The sequence below is a fragment of the Narcine bancroftii genome, chromosome 7, assembly GCF_036971445.1.
Source record: "Narcine bancroftii isolate sNarBan1 chromosome 7, sNarBan1.hap1, whole genome shotgun sequence".
Taxonomy (NCBI): Eukaryota; Metazoa; Chordata; class Chondrichthyes; order Torpediniformes; family Narcinidae; genus Narcine; species Narcine bancroftii.
This window is the reverse complement of record NC_091475.1, coordinates 134796804-134818864: the sequence shown is the minus strand read 5'-3', so window position 1 is coordinate 134818864 and position 22061 is coordinate 134796804. Positions and strand designations below refer to the sequence as shown.

The following is a 22061-nucleotide window of genomic DNA, read 5'->3' as shown; positions in this document are numbered from 1 at the left end:
CATGCTGCGACAGCTGCACAAAGCAGGATGAATGGCCGTCCTCGTTAACCACTGCTGGATTTCCCAGAGCAGTTCGAACTGAGTGAGGGAATATTGGAAACGAAGTCAGCCATTCATCCAGCATTGTGCTGCCGTTGCGACAAGCCAAAGCACGGAGGGGTGGGGTCAGGGCGCAGGCTGGCAGCTGGTGGGTGGGTTTGGGAGGGAGCTAGTGAGCGAGCGGGCAAACAATCAATGGACAGATGTGGGGGTGAACTTAGTGCTATGAGTGTGTAATGTGTCATCAGTTGGGAGAAGGACCCCCCCCTAAATTGCTGAGGAGGGCAAATTCCCGGGAATTTGGACCATAGTGTGAAAAGCCCGGGGAGTCCTGAATTCCCGGGAATTTCACCAGGGCAAAGTAGGGTCCCGCTCACCTGTGGAGTGAAAGCAGCTACTTTTCCTGTGTCCTTTGGAGCTAAATTCAATTCTTCCAATTCATTTGTGACTGTACTTTCAACTTTTGGCCCTATGTTCACCATACTTTTATGCAACTTCTGTCCAATCTCAGATTCATCTCCCTCTTAGATAATATTGCCTCCACTCAAATCATTGTTCACTCTCACATGGGTCATTCCTCTGGGACTGTGAATGTCTCTATCCTGAAACTGTTATGGTCTGTAGAATCCCACTAGATCCCGAGCTCCACCTCAGGATATATGAGGGAATTCAGGACTCGTCTCAGGCTAAGGTATGCCTCAAAACACAGGCACTGACCCTGATCCCTTCAGATGTCCCAACAATTCAACAATTAGCATGAACCTGGGACACGGGCATCTCTCTGTCCATTCCATTTGCCACATCTCTGCCCATCCTACTCATATCCTTTACCTTTGTAGCCCTTCCATCTTGACACACAAGAAAAAGGGACAGCTGTCTTTGGAACCACTGGAGAAGGTGATCTATGGACAATTTTCCTGGAGATTGGAGGGCATCTTGCCCCCTTGTCTCCATGACCACCACCACAGCTCATCTTCATTTCATCCAGTGAACCTCGTGGTTTATTTGGAACTCTGTTAGTGATCATTGTTCTGTTAAGCCTTGTTTATCAGTGTTTAAGTCTCATTTCTGGACAAACACATGAAAGCTGCAGTGTTCATAGAATAACAGTTGAATGGCTGTGTAGGTCAGGGTGAGATAGGAGTTTTGGATATGCAACGTACATGAATAAAGTTGGTGGATAAAGTGCAAACAGGGCCAACACAAAGCAGCTCTCTGTGTCAGAATCATTTTAATTGAATTTCATTTCAATGAAAGTGCCAATACTAAGCAAATTATTGGTGTAAGTGATTCTCTCTGAGTAGTGAGGAAATAGGCCAGGATTGTGTCCAACATCATTTCCATATGTTCTTCCGAGAAATATTCTTCATGAATACACACAGCAAATAGAAGGAAGGGGAAAAGGCAGATTTAAGAAATCTGGTGATTTCTAAATTCCGATGGAATTGATAGATTGCAGACAGTAATGTGAAAACCAGCGACTTGAATCAAAGATTGATCTTCTGGTAAAGATAGATTCATGTTTATTTCATATAAACATAGAGACACAAATAACCTGTGACAAAATCCACATAATATCAGAAAGGCAATAAAGTTATGTACAATTTTGATTTGGTGAAAATGATGGGGCTCAGTTTCCTGTATTCAACTACTTCCTCATAAATTAAGAAATATTTCACTCAGCTTGACTCGCAAAAAGATTTTATCTCTTATTTCCAACCAGATATTATTGAATAAAATACCTCATATTACATAAGCGACACAAACTCTTGTTATAAATAAATACTAAACTTATTTAAGCAGCAAAACATAAAATTACAGTAAAAATGCTATGTAATGGAATAGTATTAAATTATTTAAACATTCCAAATGTAAACAAAGATTTAATTTGTTCCCAGCACATTATAGTGAAACTCCTATAATCTGCCATCCAATTGTTGGGCAATCCCAGAGAGTTCAACATTTGGTCACATTGCAACATTAATCCTTGTTATCTATGGACTTGTAGTCTACAGATTTGCATGTTACTGTGTGAGCAGGGTGAACAGCAGAGCCCAGGCCCAGTCTGGAATGTTTGTTTCCTTCTGCTTATTTGACAAGTTGGAACTTGCAAGCTGAAAGTCACTGAGGGTCTTTGCTCAACCTAATGATGTTCACAGGAAAATTTATAATATCCCTGCATAATAAGTTAAAAAAAATGTGAAATACAATTATGTTGTAATGTTAATAAGAGTAAAATCCAATTGTTTGGAAATGTCCCCAGGGCACCAGATTATCATTTTACTTTCTGTTGTTCTTTTTCTTTGGCTTGGCTTTGCGGACGAAGATTTATGGAGGGGGTAAAAAGTCCACGTCAGCTGCAGGCTCGTTTGTGGCTGACAAGTCCGATGCGGGACAGGCAGACACGATTGCAGCGGTTGCAAGGGAAAATTGGTTGGTTGGGGTTGGGTGTTGGGTTTTTCCTCCTTTGCCTTTTGTCAGTGAGGTGAGCCCACTTTCTGTTGTACAAACAGGCTAAACTAATCATATGTCTATTCTGGTTCTAATGAATCACCTCTTTTGGCAAAGTTGGTAGAATTCGATCATTAATGTCAGTTTGAAAAGGCGAGGTATTTAACATCCCATCAGTGAATTAATTCTTTGTATTTCAAAGATGCGTTGCTCACTCATGCTGAAGATGATCTGAAATGATCTACTGAAGAAGTAAACATATCCTGCAAAACAATATGAAACCCATCAACTGAAATTCCACCATCAGGTTCGACCAACAGATGCACACTTAGAGTTCTGCATTGCAAGCAATATTCTACAATTTTTTTCAAAAGAATTTCAGATCTTGAACAGCTTGAAAAATCAGTTTGGAACAAGTTATCTGCATTTACTAATTGAAAGAACAAGTCAGAAAGAAGTTAATTATTGAATAATGTGCTTCCAACAATGGTGTTAAAAGCAGTATGGTATCAAATTTTCATTATAACATCATGTCAGAAATGGTGCACTGGTAGAATTTGAAGTGATGTCAAACTAGGCAGACATCAATCAGGAATGAATAGTAAATGTGCAGGGCTTCACCTAAACTCTGGAGTTAAGAAACTCGGGGGAAAAATCCCACAAGAGGTCATTTGCATCACTTTTCTGGCATTCCTGCCAATGTTGGTCCCAGTGGGATATAAGGAGCCCTTTCATTTATTTAGCCTCTTTTTCCAATGAAAAGGGATGAGGATACCTACAAATCTTTACCAACTAGTTTTCCACTGAACACGACACATCTGACCATTTAGTTTATTTTCAGAAAAGCAATATGGTCTAAGGATACCAAATGCTTCAGAAAAGGAAGCTATGTAAATTGTAAATTGCAGAACAATAAATGCTTCTTTCAGTATTATTACATTTAGTTTCATAATTTATCAGCCAGATTCTTTATACAATTGTTAAAAATATAACTGAGATTTGATTCTGAACTCCATCATTGTCTTTGCATACTTTGCACATTCTCCATGTGACCGAGAAGGGGGTTCATCAAGGTGCACTAATTTTCCTGCCGTATTCCAATGAATTGCTGGTTATTAGATTTTTTTTTAGACATACAGCACAGAACAGCCCCTTTTGGTCCACAAGCCCATGCTGCCCAATTGCACCCAATTGACCTACAACCCCAGTACATTTTGAAGGGTGGGAGGTAACCAGAGCACCCAGAGGAAATCCACGCAGACATGGCAAGAACATGCACATTCCTTAAGACAGCACCGGATTCAAACCTGGCACTGTAACAGCATTCTGCTAACCACTACACTAGTTAACTGCACTGTCCATGATTACTTAGTTACTGTAAATTACCCCTTGTACAGTTGGATGATGGGAGAATTAAAGAAATATGTGTGAGAGAACAGATTATGGGAAAATAAGTGGGCGGATGGGATTGGTGTGAAAAATGGCATAGAATAAATGGGTTGTATGTTATGAAAGTCCATGAACTAGAAATATTTAATTTAATTTAATTCTACTGACCCCAATATAGCTCTCCTTGTCACATCTCTCTATTGATCAGGTATCACACTGGAACTTTTATGATGTAGATAGAATAATCAGATTATTTTAGAAATAATTTAACTAGAATTCAACTCGGTATTCCTGCTAACTCCATTTACCTTCGGTAACCCTTCACTGCCTTGACCTGTGGAAACTTTCATAAAAATGCTGCTTTAATCATTGAAAAAAATCAATACTTTAATTAATTCATAAAAAAGTTTGGTCCAAATTTACCTTTAAATTCCATGGCTGCATTAATCCAGCGAGGAACTCCTGGCCAATCATCGACTATGCGGTGAGGATAACCTTCATCCATGGTCTGCTTAACTTCATCATAGCTAAAAGGCAAAAAAAAGTTATGAAAATTCACCTTCAACATAAACACTTGATAAATGAATTATACATGTTCTTCCAAAAAGAAATCATAAAATTAATCACAAAACATGTAAGTATTGTCAGGTGAGCTACACCATGGTTTTTGAGGGATATTGGGGATTTGGTTCAGAAGAAGAGAGAGGTGCATTACAGGAGCAAATGAGGTTCTTGAGGAGTATTGAAAAAAATGCAAGAAAAGCTATAAAAAAACACAGGAAGGCTAAAAGAAGACATGAAGTTGCTTTGGGCAAGCAAGTTGAAGGAATATCCTCAGGGTTTTAAGGTACATTAAGAGCAAAAGGATAGTGATGGACAAAATTGGTCTCCTTGAAGGTCAGAGTGATCAGCCTTGTATGGAGCCAAAAGAGATGGGGGAGATCTTAAATTCTTTTTCATCAGTATTCACTCAGGAAATGGGTACAGAGTTGTGAGAAGTAAGGAAAACAAGCAATGAGGTCATGGAACCTTTACAGATTAAAGAGAAGAAACTGCTTGCTGTCTTAAACCAAATAAGGATGGATAAATCCCCAGGGCCTAGCAAGATATTCCCTTGGACCTTGAGGGAAGCTAGTGTAGAAATTGCAGAGGCTCTGGCAGAAATATTTAAAATGTCCTTAGCCACAAGGATTAAAGGGTAACTCAAGTTGTTCCACTGTTTAAAAAAGGCTCCAAAAGTAATCCTGGAATTACAGGCCAGTAAGCATGATGTCGTGGTAGGTAAATTACTGGAAGATGTTCTAAGAGATCGGATATACAATTATTTAGATAGCCATGGATTGATAATGGATAATTAACATGGCCTTGTGTGTGATAGGTCATGTTTAACCAATCTTTGAGAGTTTTTTGAGGAGGTTACCAGGAAAGTTGATGAAAGAAAAGCTGTGGATATTGTCTACATGGATATTAGTAAGGCCTTTGAGAAGGTCCCACATAGAAGGTTAGTCAGAAAGGTTCAGACACTCGGTATTCATGGTGAAGTAGTGAACTGGATTCTACAATGGCTGGACGGGAGAAGCCAGAGAGTAGTGGTGGATGAGGCCTGTGACTAGTGGTGTGCCCCAGGCATTAGTGCTGGGACTATTGTTGTTTGTCATCTATATCAATGATATAAATGATAATGAGGTAAATTGGATCAGCAAGTTTGCAGATGATGCTAAGATTGGAGGTGTTGTGGACAGTGAAGAAAACTTGCAGAGGGATCTGGACCAGCTGGAAAAATGGGATGATAAATGGCAGATGGAATTTAATGCAGACAAGTGTGAGGTGTTCCATTTTGGAAGGACAAACCAAGAGAGGACATACATGGTAAATGGTAGAACACTGAGGAGTGAGGTAGAACAGAGGGATCTGGGAATATACATACATAATTCCTTGAAAGTGTCATCACAGGTGGATAAGGTTCTAAGGAGAACTTTTGACATATTGGCCTTCATAAATCAAAGTAATGAGTACAAGAGTTGGGAAGTAATGTTAAAGTTGTATAATATATTGGTGAGGTCAAATTTGGTATATTGTATGCAGTTTTGGTCACCTAACTACAGGAAAGATATCAATAAGATGGAAAGAGTACAGTGAAGATTTACTAGGATGTTGCAGGGACTTTAGGAACTGAGTTACAGGGAAAATTTAAACAGGTTAGGACTTTATTCCTTGGAGTGAGGAAGAATCCAGAGAGATTTGATAGAAGTATTTAAAATTATGAGTGGGATAGACAGTAAATGTACATAAGCTTTTTCCACTGAAGGTAGGTAAGATACAAACCAGAGGACATGGATTAAGGGTGAAGGGGGAAATGTTTGGGGGGAACTTCTTTACACAGAGAGTGGTGGGAGTGTGGAACGAGCTGCCAGCTGAAGTGGTAAATGCAGGTTCAATTTTAACATTTAAGGAAAATTTGGACCGGTACATGGATGGGAGAAGTATGGAGAGCTATGGGCTGGTGCAAGTCAGTGGGACTAGGAAAAAATGGTTTGGCACAGACTCGAGAGACTGAGGTGGCCTGTTTCTATACAGTAATTGTTCTATGGTTCTATAGATCTACAGCAACAATGATTGTTGCAATGGAAACTGCACAATTTCCTTAAATATTTTATGGAACAAATCATTACCTCCAATATTGGCCTCTTGCAAAGAATAATGTCTTTGAAGTCTCTTCTATATGAACAGCTGCATCTATTTTCTTGATATGTTTTGGAATACCAAATGTGTGGATGGACTTTGGATATCCTGACATGATGTCATAGCCATTGATGGCCCAGTATTTCGTTCCTATTGGATTACAAGACATGTGTTACAATCTGCTAATCAACAAACGTGTTTTCCCTTTAAATATCTGCTCAAGAAGCACCATTTTCTTTAGGCAGTCAACCAAATCCCAAGCCTCCCCTTACATCGCCCTCTCTCATTGATTGTTTTTTACAAGGCTTGCAATTGTGGGAAAGAAATTTCTGATACCTCAGTCTATTGAAACTCTTAATCATATACATCATAACAGGTGCCCACTTAAAGAACATTATTGCTTCTACACACAAATTTTAATCAAAATGGTCAAGACATGAATTAGGAATGAAATATGAATTTGTTGTGCTTTTTTCAAATCTCAATCAAACTGCAATTTTGCTTTTATCAGCACTATCCATTACCATAATCCGTTGCTTTGTTCTTTAGTGAAGTAAAGAAATGGGGCCCACCTTTAATAACAATGAGCAAATCATTTTTTTTATTTTCAAAAGCAGCATGAATACTGCCTGGAAGTTTTGGCCAGAATGATTTAATTAGAATCAGCTCAGCAGTAGGTTGTCTTGTATGTTTTCTCCAGAGAAACCTAGTAAGTGATAAGAAATGATTGGAATATATAAGGAGTACCCTGCGAGAGATGCACTTTTGACATTTTCCACTATACATTACATTTTGTTGGTTATTTAACATCAGCAGCAGAGACAATTTCAAAAAAGATTTTATTTCAGCTTCTTCAGAAACAGATCTTAAAAAGGAAGATGATTCTTTCTGTTGATAAATATCACTTCTTTATTACAAAAGCGAATACAGTTAAAATATGTTTCACTGGATCAAGAAGACTATGGGATATTGGAAATTTATAAATTCCTTTCCCTCTGTAACCCATCAATGTGCCCGGTTAATAACGACTGTACTGGTTTCCATTGTTTCCTAAATGCAATAGGAACATGAGTGTCTATACAGCCTTTGCACCTTCTTCACCTGCCCTAAATTATCACTACATCATTCAGTAGTAAAATAAGAGGAATTATCACTTATTATTTACTCAAATATCTCAAACATGAAACTGTATTAATCTTATTGATAACACTGTTTTGAAATATTCTGCCTAGTTCATACCTGTTCTTAAAATATAACATCTCTCCACGAAGACTAGCAACAGCATCAAAAGACAAATGAGGGTCACAAGCATCAGGAGTTTCTGCTGGTGGTGGCATCACCTCATTTGATGGACCTTGTGTAAATTAAACAAACATTGTCAAACAATGTAGAAAAGTCTACTAAATGTTTTGAAAGCGCTCACAAATCACAACAGATTTCCAGCGCAACCCCACTTTAATTCTAGTGCGCACAAACATGTTTCGATATATTTGATTTTTTTTTTTGTTCATTTTTCAGGATTATGGTGCAAGGTCTAATGACCCTACAGAACCTCTGAGGTATATGAGGTAAACTTTTAATATCAAGGTCATACCAGAATTTTCAAGAGATAGGAAGAAATAAAAGTAGCGATTTACTACATGATTTTCCTATTAATGCTACACCACAGTCAGAATGATAAAAAATTTTGGAAAGTAGTCTGAGCAAAATTTTCTCATTTACAAATATTTCTGTTGGACTCTCAGGGTATATTGCTTTGAAAATGACTGTACCAATCTTTCAATGAAAGAGACCAAGTCAAGAAAATTAAACTTTCATATCTGTGAAAGAAGATATATTGGAAGGGAAGTGACGAAGGTGTAAAACTTGCTGAAGGTACAGTTTCAAGAGATCATCATCACATGGTAGAGTTATTATTTAATAAGGGACATCAGTCAGTAGCATTAAAAAATCAGAATAATGTCATTAAATCGGGGAGTATAATGGAAAGGCTGGTTTGTTTTCAGTTTTGATTTACTGTACTAATAGAAATGATGGTGTATAAATGCCCATGTAATCATCTTTCAAGGAATGAGCTATGACAAGAAATTTTGAAAGGAGCTTTGTGAATGTGGCATCGAGAAAACATAGAAATGGAATGGTTATCTGGAACAATACTCCAAGACCCATCAAAGCAGAAAAATCATCTTCATGGGCATTTGAAGTACTTAAATTACAGGAATGTATGTGATTTTCCCCCTTCTTCTTAACAATATAATGAACTATGGAGTCAAGAAATACAAAGAACACTCAACACATAGACATTTTGGTAAACTATAGACATTTCTTTCTGATCTCAGATAACAATATACCAGATAAATGTAATGTACCAAACAGTTTACATTTAATCCAGAGATCCAGTAGAAATAGATAAAAGAAACATCAACAAATTTTAGTTATTTTGTCATATGGCAATTTGTTTATTCTGGATGAATTACTGGTGACAAGGTATGTTCATTATTTATAAATTCTTTGTATCATATTATAATATTATATTGGAGGCCCTTTAACTATCTATATCTTCAGCATTCATTTTATGCTTAAACCTACCATACAGTGCCTGAATTCCATTAACATCATCACGAGCGAGGCGGAACCCCTTCATATTTGAGTATGTGTACACTGGATGCATTAGTGCCCCAGGATCTTGAGAGTGAGCAAGTCCCAATGCATGTCCAAACTCATGGGCAGCCACAAGAAAAAGATTATACCCTAAGAAGTAGGATCACAATTTAAAACCTGTTATAAAACTTGATCCTCTGATGTATACTTAACATAACCATCAGGCAATGTCTAAATAACAAAGTATTAACCACATGGATTATGGCAGGACTGACATCAATTTCACCTAAATCTTCTATCATTATTTTCCTTAGATATATTTTAAAATAGTATTAATAAATTTCATCAACAAATACTTTAAACAAGGGTAAAACACAGAATTCTGTTGACACCGTGGTGAAGTGAAAAAAACACAAATGCTGGAGAAACTCAGCAGGTCAAACAGTGCCTTTATGTAGCAAAGGTGAAGATACATCAGCAACATTTCGGTCTGGAACCCTTCATCAAGGTGTGGGAGAACATGAGAGATGTCTGAACAAAAGGGGGAAGGGGGGTTATGTGATGAGGGTGAGAGATGATAGGTGGAGTGGGGGGGGGGAGGACCGCAGGGAGTGGGGAGGAGTTTAATATAGGTGGAGAGAGAAAGGAAATAGGAACTGGAATAACTCGTTAAGTTGGGGGGAGGGAGGCAGCAAGCTGATGAGTGGAATGCAATGAACTCAAATTCATGCTCTGGGATTGGACAGTACCCAGATGAAAAATGAGGTGTTGTTCCTCCAATCAGCCAATGTTCAGGGTGGGGTAGTTTGAAAGGCCATGGACAGATATGTGAGCTTGAGAGTGTGACTCCGAATTGAAATGGTTGGCTATGGGGAGGTCACTTTTGTTGCGGACGGAGAGGAAGTGCTGGGCAAAGCGATCTCCTAATCTGTGACTGGTCTCTCTGATGTAGAGAAGGCCACAGATGGTGCATTGGATGAAGTAAATGAGTTCTTTGGAGGTACAGGTGAAGTATTGCTTCACCTGAAAGGTCTGATTGGGACATCGGACCGTAAGAGGGAGGAGTTGTGGGTGCAGGTATTACTCCTCCTATGACCACAGAGGAAGGTGCTGGGGGGTGGGGGGGTGGGCAATGGGTGGGGAGGGAAGAGTGCACAAGGGAGTCACAGAGGAAGTAGTACCAATGGAAGGCTAAGAGGGTAAGGAAAAAATGTGTCTGGTGTCTGGTGCCACCGCTGCCCACCCCAACCCAGGCTCCAACCTCCCACTCACTGCACCTCCTGATGCCACCGCTGCTGACTCCAGGATTGGACCTGCAGAAGGCGGTGGAGCCTTCCTCGCTGACTCGTCCCACGTGACTCCAGACACCTGATCTCTCTATTGGATCCCACTTACCTAAACCCCCTACTCCTCCTTCCCTTACCTCCTACTACTCCACCCCCATCTCCCACTCTCTGCCCCCTCTTGCCCCCTACCATCCAACCACCAATTCCTTTCTCCCCCCTCCCTCAGGCTACCCCCTTTTATCCTCTCCCCCTCTCTCTCTCTCTCACCCTCCCCCATCCTCCCCCCACACACTTCCCTACCCCCTTCCTCTGTCCCCCAACTTCCACTTGGTAATCCCCCAACCTTCGCCACTTCCCCTCTCCATCCTTGGAACTCTCCAACCCCCCCCCTCCCTCCATCACCCTCCACCAGGACAACTCCCATTCTGACCCTTGCCTGGTTTTTTCTATCCCCTCTGACCTTCCCCTCTCAGAGTTGGAGCACTCTATCCTCAGCAGAGGTCTTACCTTCGTCCCCCCCCCCCCCCATCCACACCTCAATGAGTTCCACACACTCACTGCAATGCTGAACTCTTCTTCTGTTGCCTCTGCCTTCAGGTCCACTACTTTGGCCGCAACTCTCCATCACCCCCCCCAAGACCCTTTCTTGGCTTCAAGACCCCTTCCTCCTCCTGGACATCTCCTCCTAGCCAGCTGGCAGCTCTGGACCTTTTTATCTTCAACTACCGCCAGGACATCAACCATCTCAACTTCACTACCCTCCTCTCCTACTCCAACCTCACCTCCTCAGAACGCTCCACCTTCCACTCCCTCCGCAACAACCCTAACCTCACTAACAAACCTGCAGACAAGGGTGATGCTGTTGTAGTATGGTGCACTCTACCTTGCTGAGGCCAGTCAACAACTCTCAGACACTTCCTCCTATCAACTCCTCCCACAGGACCCCACCATCACCCATTAAGTCACTGTCTCCAACATCATCTCTTACATCATTGACCTCTGGGCATCTCCCCCCCCCCCCCACCCCCCATGGCCACCAACCTGACTGTCTTCCTTCCTTGCACCACCCATTTCTACCTTCTACCCAAGATACATAAACCTAACCATCTGGGCAGACCCATTCTCTCTGTTTGCTCTTGCCCCACTGAACTATTTTCATTCTACCTTGACTCCATCTTTTCTCCCCTAGCTCAATCCCTTCCCACCTACATCCGCAACACCTCACACACCCTCCACCTCTTCCAAGACTTCAGATTCCCCAAACTGGACCGCCTCATCTTCATGATGGATGACCAATCCCTTTACACCTCCATTCCTCACACAGGCCGCCTTAAAGAACTTTGTTTTTTTCCTGGACCTCAGACCTGAGCAGTCACCTTCCACCACCACCCTTCTCTCCCTGGCAGTACTTGTCCTCACCCTTAACAATTTTTCCTTCAACTCATCCCACTACTTCCAGATTAAATGAGTAATGATGGGTACCCGCATGGCTCCCAGCTGTGTCTGCCTGTTTGTGGATTTTGTGGAGAAAAACATGCTACAAGCCTACACAGTCAAACACACCCTCCCCCCCAACTCTTCCACCGGTACATCGATGACTACATTGGGCCGGCCTCATGCACCCATGATGAGCTCATCAATTTTGTGGCCAATTTCAACCCTGACCTCAAACTCATCTGGTCCATCTCTGATAACGCTCTCCCTTTTCTGGATCTATCTGTATCCATCTCAGGAGACAGACTCTCCAGTGACATTTATTACTAACCCTCCTGGACCACACATCCTCATACCCTGTCCCCTGCAAGGACTCCATCCCCTTCTCTCAATTCCTCCATCTCTGCCACATCTGTTCCCAAGATGAGGTCTTCCAGTCCAGAGCCTCTGAAATGTCTGCTTTCTTCCACAAACGTGGCTTTCCCTCAATCACTATTAACTCAGTCCTCACCCAAACCTCCTCCGTTCCCCACTCATCTGCCCTAGCCCCCCGCCCCTAGAGATAATAAGCACAGAATCCCCCTCGTCCTCACCTACCAGCCCACCAGCCTCTGCATCCAACACATTATCTGCTGGAATTTCTGGTACTTACTACAGGACCCCATTACCAGACACATTTTTCCTTCTCCTCCCCTCTCAGCATTCTGTAGGGATCGCTCCCTCTGTGACTCCCTTGTGCACTCTTCCCTCCCCACTCATCACCCCTCTCCCCAGCACCTTCCACTGTCGTCATAGGAGGAGTAATACCTGCACTCACAGCTCCTCCCTCTTCACGGTCCGAGGTCCCAATCAGACCTTTCAGGTGAAGCAACACTTCACCTGTACCTCCAAGAATTCATTTACTGCATCCAGTGCACCCTCAGTGGCTTCTCTACATCAGAGAGACAGGTCGCAGATTAAAAGATTGCTTCGCCCAGCACCTCCTCTCAGTCTGCAACAAAAGCAACCGCCCCGTAGCCAACCATTTCAATTCTGAGTCACACTCTCAAGCTCACTTGTCTGTCCATGACCTTTCACACTACCCCACCCTGACCTTTGACTGATTGGAGGAACAACACCTCATTTTTCATTTGGGCACTCTCCAACCCCAGGGGATGAACATTGAGTTCACTGCATTCCACTAATCAGCTTGCTTTTTCCCCCTCCCCCTCCCCACCACCTTAAATTAGTTATTCCAGTTCCTACTTCCTCTCTCTCCACCTAGCCTAGACTCCACCCCCTTCCTGCGGTCATCCCCACTTCTCCCTCCACCTATCATCTCCCACCCTCACCACTCCCCTCCCCCTTTTCCCCTTTTGTTCAGACATCTCTCATGTTCCCCTACACCTTGATGAAGGGCTGAAGCCCGAAGCATTGGCTTTGTATCTTTACCTTTGCTACATAAAGGCACTGTTAGACCTGCTGAATTTCTAAAGGCATTTGTGTGTTTCTTTCTCTCAATACTTTAAACAAGGTTCATGGTGAAAAGCTTTAACAATTTATAATCTAACTAAAATTCTGTGTAATGATAAAATGAAGCAATTCTTCAGAATTAAATCTCCACCAGAAAAAGGAGGTTTTAGAGTAACATATTCTGAGGAAGATATATTCTCATAATTAACATTGCTAGCTAACAACTTACTTGCCATTTAAACCAATGGTTCTCAGCCATTTTCTTTCCACTCACATACCACTTTAAGTAATCCCTATGCCATTGGTGCTCTGTGATTAATAAGGAATTGCTTAAGGTGGTATGTGAGTGGGAAGGAAAGGTTGAGAATTATTGCTCAAGACCCAATTGTTACAGAAATAATAAGAAAAATTGTCATTGGCTCATTTCCTTTGGAGTTATGAAACAGTACACATAACAAATCAATTAGGTATGATTAAAATAGTGGTTTTCAACCTTTTTCTTTTCACCCAAATGCCACCTTAAGCAATCCCTTACTAATCACAGAGCACCTATGTCATAGGGAAAACTTAAAGTGAGTGGAAGGAAAAATGTTGAGAATCACCAATTTAAACAGATCTTATTGGCTTATGAACATTATCACAAATGATTATTATATTAATAAAATCATTGAATATTTTTACCATTTGACTTCATTGTCCATTTTTCATCTTCGTCAAAGTGAGTGTCTCCTCCCATGCCTTCATTAGGAGGAAAAGCGTGGGCTAGAACATTATGAGGTCCATCAAATGGGTAATTATCTCCATGTTCTGCATATAAAGAACACAAATGTGTCAAAAATGATTTTGGAAACTGTGACAAATTTGAGGAAAACAAATGAAACATTATTTATCTGATTTTCTCAATTTTATCTCTGCACCAAGCATTGCAAGGATGGATTTTAATCACAAGAAAATCCTGACAGTGTGATATTTGCTCCATAGAAAGTGGGAACTCTTTACCACACTACTCTTGAAATTAGGAAACCATCAGGCACCTCACCAGATATCTCCAGGTTCAGGACAGTTTAATACTGAATCATCTGGAATGTTATTTATGAGGCGAAGAAATATAAAAGGAAGAGTCTCTTCACCTAGAAAGCTGTACTATACATTTGGAGTCAAATGGAACATTCCTGCTATTCCTGGGCCCTTGGGAAAGAATTTATAAACCTTTTTTCTATATTTCTAGAATAACTAGATGAGCATTCTCCTTCAAAACCTCTTCAACATTGTTGCCAAAGCAACCTCAAGAAGGTGATGGCCAAAGTGTTGGTGTAAAAGAGTCAGTCACTATCTTCAGTTTACCCGTGAAGTCTCAGATTAACTCTTAACATCCTGGCACCTAAAATAGCACACCTATGCACAGGAACCAGTTGCCCTCTGGTGCTCCATAGCTGAAGTTCATTTGTAGCCAACAGCCCTGCAACATTTTAACAGAGTTGGTTTGAGAAAAAATTTACTTTCATTTTTTACAAACAAATCTCAAACATTATGTAACATTGCATTTTTAAGCGTTGGCCAGTAATTAACAGTAATCCAAGTAAAACATTCAAGTTTCAAGTGCTGTGATTGTAGTAAAAACACAGAAATGCTGGAGGAACTCAGCAGAGATGAAGACAGGCCTGAAATGTCAGTCATGTATCTGTATCTCCTATTGATACTGTGAAACCTGCTGAGTTTCTCCAACATTTCTGTGTTTTTACATTAACCAGTAATCCTGCAGGTTGTTGTGCTTTTGGAGTGCAGAGCCAAATCCCATCCTTAAAAACCTGGACTAAATGGGAATTCTTCTCAGTCAAAAAAAATCATATATATTTTGTTTGTTTTTATGCATGCTTGGTAAGTGGACACCCCTGAACTGAGGAAACAATAAGGAGTCAAGCAAGATGATTGATCTGGAGTCACATATAGGTCCCACCAGATAAAGGCAGCAGATTTCATACTCCAAAAACCATGAGCAAACTATTGGGCTTTTCCAACAATCAGTATTTTCATAGATACTTTTATGGAGAGTAACTTTTAAAAAATTCCACAGATATTTAATGTCTTGAATTTAATTTTTACAAATGATATGATGAGATTTAAATGTATGCCAATGGATCAATGTTCCAAAACTTGAGCTATTATTTTATAAATCTAACCACTATTCCAATGCCCAACATTTCTAAAATGTTAAGTCTGTGTTTTCTTCAACTCTCACAAATTGTGAATCGTCCACATTGTGTTTTAATACATTGGACCATGATATTTCGTTCAAACTTCAAAAATTCTGTTTACTTGCTTTAACTTTTCATGTGATAATTCTTCAAAATAGTTATTGTTTACTTCTAAATGAATTCTCCAAGCAGTAATAAAAATATAAAATGTGTTCATACCTCTGGTCCCAAATGAGATCATAATATCAGCTTCTCCCTCATTGATTTTTCTGAATTTCAAAGGGGTGACATCACTCCAAACCTTCAAAGCCTTCTCTATCACCATGTCAACATTAGCAGATGAAATATCCAGTGTATAGTTTAGAATTCTTTATTGAACAAAACACAATATAAGAATTTGCACTGAATACAATTGATTAAATCTTCCAGGAATGGGACATTTCACAACATCTTAGAAATTTGGCACTACCAGAGCTGTTGGAATGGCAGTGCTGCCACTGGTGCAGACCCAGGGGAGTGGAGAGCAAAGACACAGTGCTACTTCAGAGGGTTCATCCAGCTGATTCTAATGCTGACGCTTCCAGACAGGCACTAAGCACCCTGTTATAAAACAAAAATCCTTCAGCCACAGCGACCACAAGGGGTTGAAGACTCCAGGGAAGAGTGGACCAGCAGAGGGCACCAGAAACAGGGAGAACACCACCTGTTGAGAAGACGAAGCAGTTGGCCCTACAGGATGGTGCGGAACCAGCAAGGGACTCCATTGCTACGGACCACAAAGGCTGCGGGCAACTTGCAGTCAGAGGACTGCACAGGCTGTAGCCCACTGGACACTGATACTTTGGGAACAGAGCCAGGATTTGAGAGGGTGCTGAGACCAAGAAGGGCTACCGAAGGGGCTCAGACACTGAAGGCTTCCTGATCAATTCAGGGGCTGAAACTGGAGCTCAGGTTGCCCATGAATCGGACAGGAGTCTGTGCAGCTGCAGAGGCTGTGGAAGACCTGGAGTTGAATCAGAGACTCTGAAGGGAGCCTCTTTTACTTTTCTCATTCTCATTCTGAAAGGGGAGCCAGGCATCTATTCTGGCAACCCATTGTCTGCCTTACAGCAGGAAGAAGATGATGTTGAGCAATATTACATGCTCTGTACTATTATGTAACAATAAAAGGAATCTTGAATATGCTATCTGTTAGACTTTGCTCTTCAGCTTGAAGATTTTACCATAAATTTCAGGAACTTTAGCTTTGATGGTGTGGTTTGGAGTAAAATAAATTGTGATGAAGGCGTAAAATCTACACCCTTCACCAATGTGATTTGTTGATTGAAAATGAAGAGAGAGAAATAGAAGTTAAGGAGGGTGGTCTTCAGTAGTTAAAATAGATTTACATCAGGGAAAGATGTGGATACAAAATTGAAAAAGATTGAACTAAGGAAAATGGAGAAGGAGATGGAAACTGAACATTTTTTGGAATGACTTACAATGCCAAGAATAAAGGTGAACAGATTAAATAATTCCCTTTCTGAATCAGTTTGTTGAGGATTGAATTAATAATGATTTTACCATTTTTAAATTACCTAAACTTGTAATTACCAGCCTAAATCTACAGTAAACTGTCAACAGATGTGTAAATTAACTAGTTCATTAAAATAAAGGCAGGTCAAGATTAAAGTGTTGCTTAAACAATGAAAACTGTAAAGCTGTTTGAATCAATCAAAAAATTCTATATGTTTGCAGTTTAAAGTTTATTATTTAATCCCCTAAATTTATTGGATAAATGAAGTACAGTATATTTCCAATGATCCAAAAACCACATTTCCAAAATTTTCAGTTATCCGAGAAAATTTTCTGCAGCAACATGACATGACAAGTTGAAATTTTTTTTAACTGCCATTCTCAAGTGGGACCTTGACACGCTGTTAGCACCATTTTGAATCCATTGGAGCTCTTGTGTACTCAGGTGTTCTCAAGATAAAAAGTAAACTTTATTTCTTGCTTGAAAACCTTTCCTGGCTCTTCATCATTGCTTTATGCTGATGTCACTAGGCTGGGATCGGAGCAGGGACCTCGGGCTCCTGGGCAGGTTCGGGAATGGTGGTGGGGAGGTGTCCAGATTGGTGATGGCTGATACAAGTATTCTGCTGCTTAAAATGGGCTACTTAAAGCCATTTCTCAAATATCCGTAAAGTACAGTTAACTGATACACATCCGGTCCCAAGTAGTTTGGATAATTAGAAATATACTGTACTGATAATAGTCCACACAGTCATTTTACCAGCAAAAGCAATGATTGAAATGACTTTGTGAAGTACAGTGAAAATCATTACCTGTATGTTAAGTTGTTTTTTTTCCATTTCATTTTTCTTGGGAAGAAATTATATTCAGCAATGTCAGGGACTCCACATCGAGGCTTTTCCATTACAGCCAATGTTTCAGAGTTGAGAGAGCCAGTTACCGTGAGGCCAAAATATTCTTGCATTTTCCTAATCTTCTCTGATAAGAAATCAGTCACTCCATGATTTCTGCTCTTTGCTGTGAATTTTCTTGCATGGTTTTCAAGCTTGTAAAATTGGTTCAGGTAAGTCTTTAAAGCAAAAGTGTTTTTTTTTATTTTGAATATTTTATTTATTGCATCATAATGCATAATATTGAAACATACAATGATCGAATAGAACTTAAAAACAGTTCAAAAATATATACATAATATTTTCAATAAACTAAACCCCTACAACCCCCTCCCTAACCCACCCATCCAACCCCACCCCCATTAACCCACCCCAAAGAAAAGAAAGAAAAAGAAGAGATCAATCATAATAACAGAATTCATCAATTAATTGCTATGGATTGGAGTGACACCACTACTGTGCAGTCAGGGGGTTCAAAAACTCAAGCCCATATAATCCAAATAAGGGCTCCAAGTTTTGTGATAAAAAATTAATTATCACGCAAATTATATGTTATATTTTCCAGTGGAATACAAGACCTCAATTCCAAATGCCATCTCTGAATACTCAAATCAGTCTCATTTTTCCAAGTAATTGCCAAATATTTTTTAGCCACAGTTACCGCCAATCTCAAAAATCCAATTTGAAATCTATTTAATCTTAATTCTAAAGTCAATCTCTTAATATTACCCAATAAAAATACTAAAGGATCTAATGAAAATTTCACTATCAAAATAACCTCTATAAGTTCCTTAAATCTATTCCAAAAAGGTTTTACTGTGCCACATAGCCAAGTAGAATGTAAAAAAGAACCTACGTCCTTATGACAGCTAAAACACAAGTCCGAAGAAATAAAATTATATCTCCTTAATTTTTCTGGAGTTAAATATAATTGATGAATAAAATTATAATGAACTAATCAATACCTTACATTTATAATTTTAGTCATACTATCCCTACATAAATTCATCCAATCATCCTGAGAAATATGTACACCTAAATCTTTCTCCCATTTCACTCTAGATTTATGTAGATCCAACTTAGGCATTTTATTCTGTAATAAAGCCTACATCTCAGATATAAATCCCTTCTTACCACCCTCAGTAAGTAAAATTTTAAATTTTTAAATTTTAAACAGTTTAAGTAACTGTAAAGTATGTCCAAGATTATCCAACAATAAAGCTTTAAATTGATAATAAGAAAAAAGAGTATTTGAAGATATATCATATTTCTCTTTCATTCTTCAAAAAGAAATTAAAAATCCTGCTTCATAACAATCTTGCACAAATTTAATACCCTTTTGATCCCATAACTTCATAAGTTGATTATGAAGTGTAAAGGGGAAAAGCTTATTTTGATACAAAGGAGTTTTACATGAAATCTTACCTTGAGTACCTATAACTTCATTTTTCTTATACCATAAATCCTTTAAGTGTTTCAAAACAAGTAAATTATAATTACTCAATAACTTAGAATTCCATCTATAAATAAACTGGTCCATTCTCTTCTCACCAATTTGAGATAATTCAATATTTGTGATTTCAAACATCCTATTAATAAATTTCAATTGTGCTGCATCATAATAATTTTGAAAATTGGGGAGTTGCAAACCTCATAATTCATATTTCCAAGTTAAATTTTGTAAAGATACCCTTACCATTTTATCCTTCCATAAAAATTTCCTCACCAAAACATTTAAATCCTTCAAAAAAGTTTGAGGAATCTTACAAGGAATAGATTGAAATAAAATTTGAATTCAGAAAAAATGTTTATTTTAATACAATTAACTCTTATTATTAATGTAATTGGTAAATCTTTCCATTGATTCAAATAATGTTTAATTTTAGACAATACCAGTAAATAATTTAATTCATATAAATGACCATAATTACCATCTACCTTAACACCTAAGTACATAATCTGATATGGCCATTTAAATTTCACAATATCCTTACAAGAAAAATAATCCATTTCAACCAATGACATAATCTCACTCTTTTCCCAATTGATTTTATAACCTGATATCTCAACATACTGTTCCAATCTGTCATGCAAACACTTCAAAGAATTCTGAGGTTCTGTTAAATATATCAAAACATCATCTGCAAATAAATTAATTTTAAATTCATCAGATTTCACTTTAATACCTTTAATATTACTATCTTGTCTAATCATCTGAACCAAATGTTCAATAACTAATGCAAATTAAGCTGGTGACAAAGGGAAGCCTTGTCTGGTCGATCATGTCAAAGTAAAAGGTGAAGATAGCTGTCCATTTGTCACAACTCTAGCAGTAGGACTTCTATATAAAGCCTTAATCCAACCAATAAAAATTGGGCTAAATTTAAACTTCTCTAAAACTTTAAATAAAAAAAAACTCCACTCTACTCTATCCAAGGCCTCTTCCACAACCAATGAAATAACCATTGGTAGTTGAATCCCTGCCGAGAAATATTAATCAAAGAAATCAACTTCACAATATTATCTGCCAAATAATGATTTTTAATTAAAACTGCCTGATCTAAATGAATTAAATCTGGTAAATATTTAGCCAATCTATTAGCTAGAACCTTCATTACAATTTTATAATAAAACAGAAGTTTTAACATTATTAATGTTGCCTTCACTTGTCAGAAAAATAAAATTATTCTGAAAAAGCTAGCTTATTATTAGTTGCATTCTGTACAGTACCTCTGCCAACTGCCAATTCTTATCATTTTCTTCAATTTCAAAAAGTTGTGGAACTGCAGAAGAAAATTTTACATAAACTAAAACAAATAAAACTAGGGACCAAAAGAACTTCATCTTTTCCCTCTGACTTAACTGAAACTTCTGGTTCTTATCTTCTCTTTCTGGTTTTTATACTATTGTATGTGTTGTACTCTGCTTATTATAGGATGATTCAGATATGACTAAGAGTAAACAACATCTGTATCATGGCTAGTTACGCACAGCCAGGATGTCCATTTAAGGACATGCTTCCACTTCCTCATTCCAATATTTATATATTTTTCAAGAATTCAACTGTGGCTACATGAATTTATAACTGTCAACCTGTAATATTTGCTCTCATAATGATTTTTCATTTCATTTTTCATTAATTGAAAATCAAATGTCTGCAGATGCTGTAAATCTGAACTAAAACAGAAAATCCTGGAAATATTCCACAAAGAGAGAAATGGGTTTTCAGGTAAATGACCACTCAAAATTTCACTCATTACTGGCATATTATTTACCTTACTTGCCACTGGCAGCTTGGCCTCCTGGTTTCTATGCAGTTTTAGCAACCTCCCTTTTCAATGATCCAGGCTCTGCTGAGGTATGCTTATCTGAATGTCATCCTGGCACTGAAGAGGGTCTCTTGCATGATTTTGGATTTGTCTTGTCCAGAGGGTGAGCTGGATGGTTTTAGAATGCCATAGGACTTTGGTGGGATGAGGTGGGAATTTCATGGTGAGTTTGGGTCTCAAGTTCAGGGGGGAATCCTTTAGCATTCCTTCCTGCCAAATGACTGACATAGCAGGCATGTGAAGTTTCTCATCTGTCCTTACTTGGGTTGGGGATGGATATGAAGCTGTTCCTTATCCAGAAATTAATCAATAAATCACTCCAAGGGATCTTTCTCTCTAAAAAAATGCAACAACCAAACATTATGCCTCATCTTCACATGTTGAGACTGGTCTCATGGTAGTGTCTGTGCACCTTTGGCTGATGCGAGTTCACCAGACCCCAAGCCTGCCAAATACAACTTGAAGTTTTGGCATTTCAGTGATATTGAGATACCCAGGGCACCGACAAGTGTTGGCAAGTTTCCATCCGAGAATGCTAATATAGCTGTTTTGAACCAGGTGCACTTCAAATCTGCCAGAAGGTTACCACTGTTTGTTCTGATCTGTCATTGACAGTTTGTCTGAACCTACATCTACAGCAATGAGGTGGGGTGACCATGCCTTCATGGAATAATGCATTGAATCTGCTGCTCTCTCAGTTTCCATGACATGAAGAGAGCTTTGCCCTTGAGCAAAACAACCCTCGTCTCTGAAGGTAGAGCCTGCTAAAGCCATTCCCATTGGACCAGCTACTTCTTT

At 39.1% G+C, this 22061-nt stretch overlaps 1 protein-coding gene across 1 annotated transcript; it reads right to left on the bottom strand.

Annotated features, from left to right (window-relative positions):
• Positions 1–1521: 1521 nt before the first annotated feature.
• LOC138739167 (collagenase 3-like) lies at positions 1522–20809 on the bottom strand. Its single transcript, XM_069890713.1, has 10 exons — positions 20665–20809; positions 17857–18113; positions 15749–15897; positions 14016–14141; positions 9151–9312; positions 7801–7915; positions 7134–7267; positions 6552–6711; positions 4303–4406; positions 1522–2753 (listed from the first exon to the last, which is right to left on the bottom strand). Exons 1-10 carry the CDS (start codon positions 20776–20778, stop codon positions 2653–2655), a joined length of 1422 nt encoding a protein of 473 aa, XP_069746814.1. The 5' UTR covers positions 20779–20809; the 3' UTR covers positions 1522–2652.
• Positions 20810–22061: the final 1252 nt, after the last annotated feature.

Bases quoted from the DNA above. Each gene is read 5' to 3' on its own strand.
- LOC138739167 (XM_069890713.1), bottom strand. From the start codon at position 20,778: ATGAAGTTCTTTTGGTCCCTAGTTTTATTTGTTTTAGTTTATGTAAAA. The intron at 18,114-20,664 runs GTACTGTACAGA...TTTGCTTTAAAG, and splicing joins AGAATTGGCAGTTGGCAGAG to ACTTACCTGAACCAATTTTA. The intron at 7,916-9,150 runs GTAGGTTTAAGC...AATTTACACAAG, and splicing joins TGGAATTCAGGCACTGTATG to GTCCATCAAATGAGGTGATG.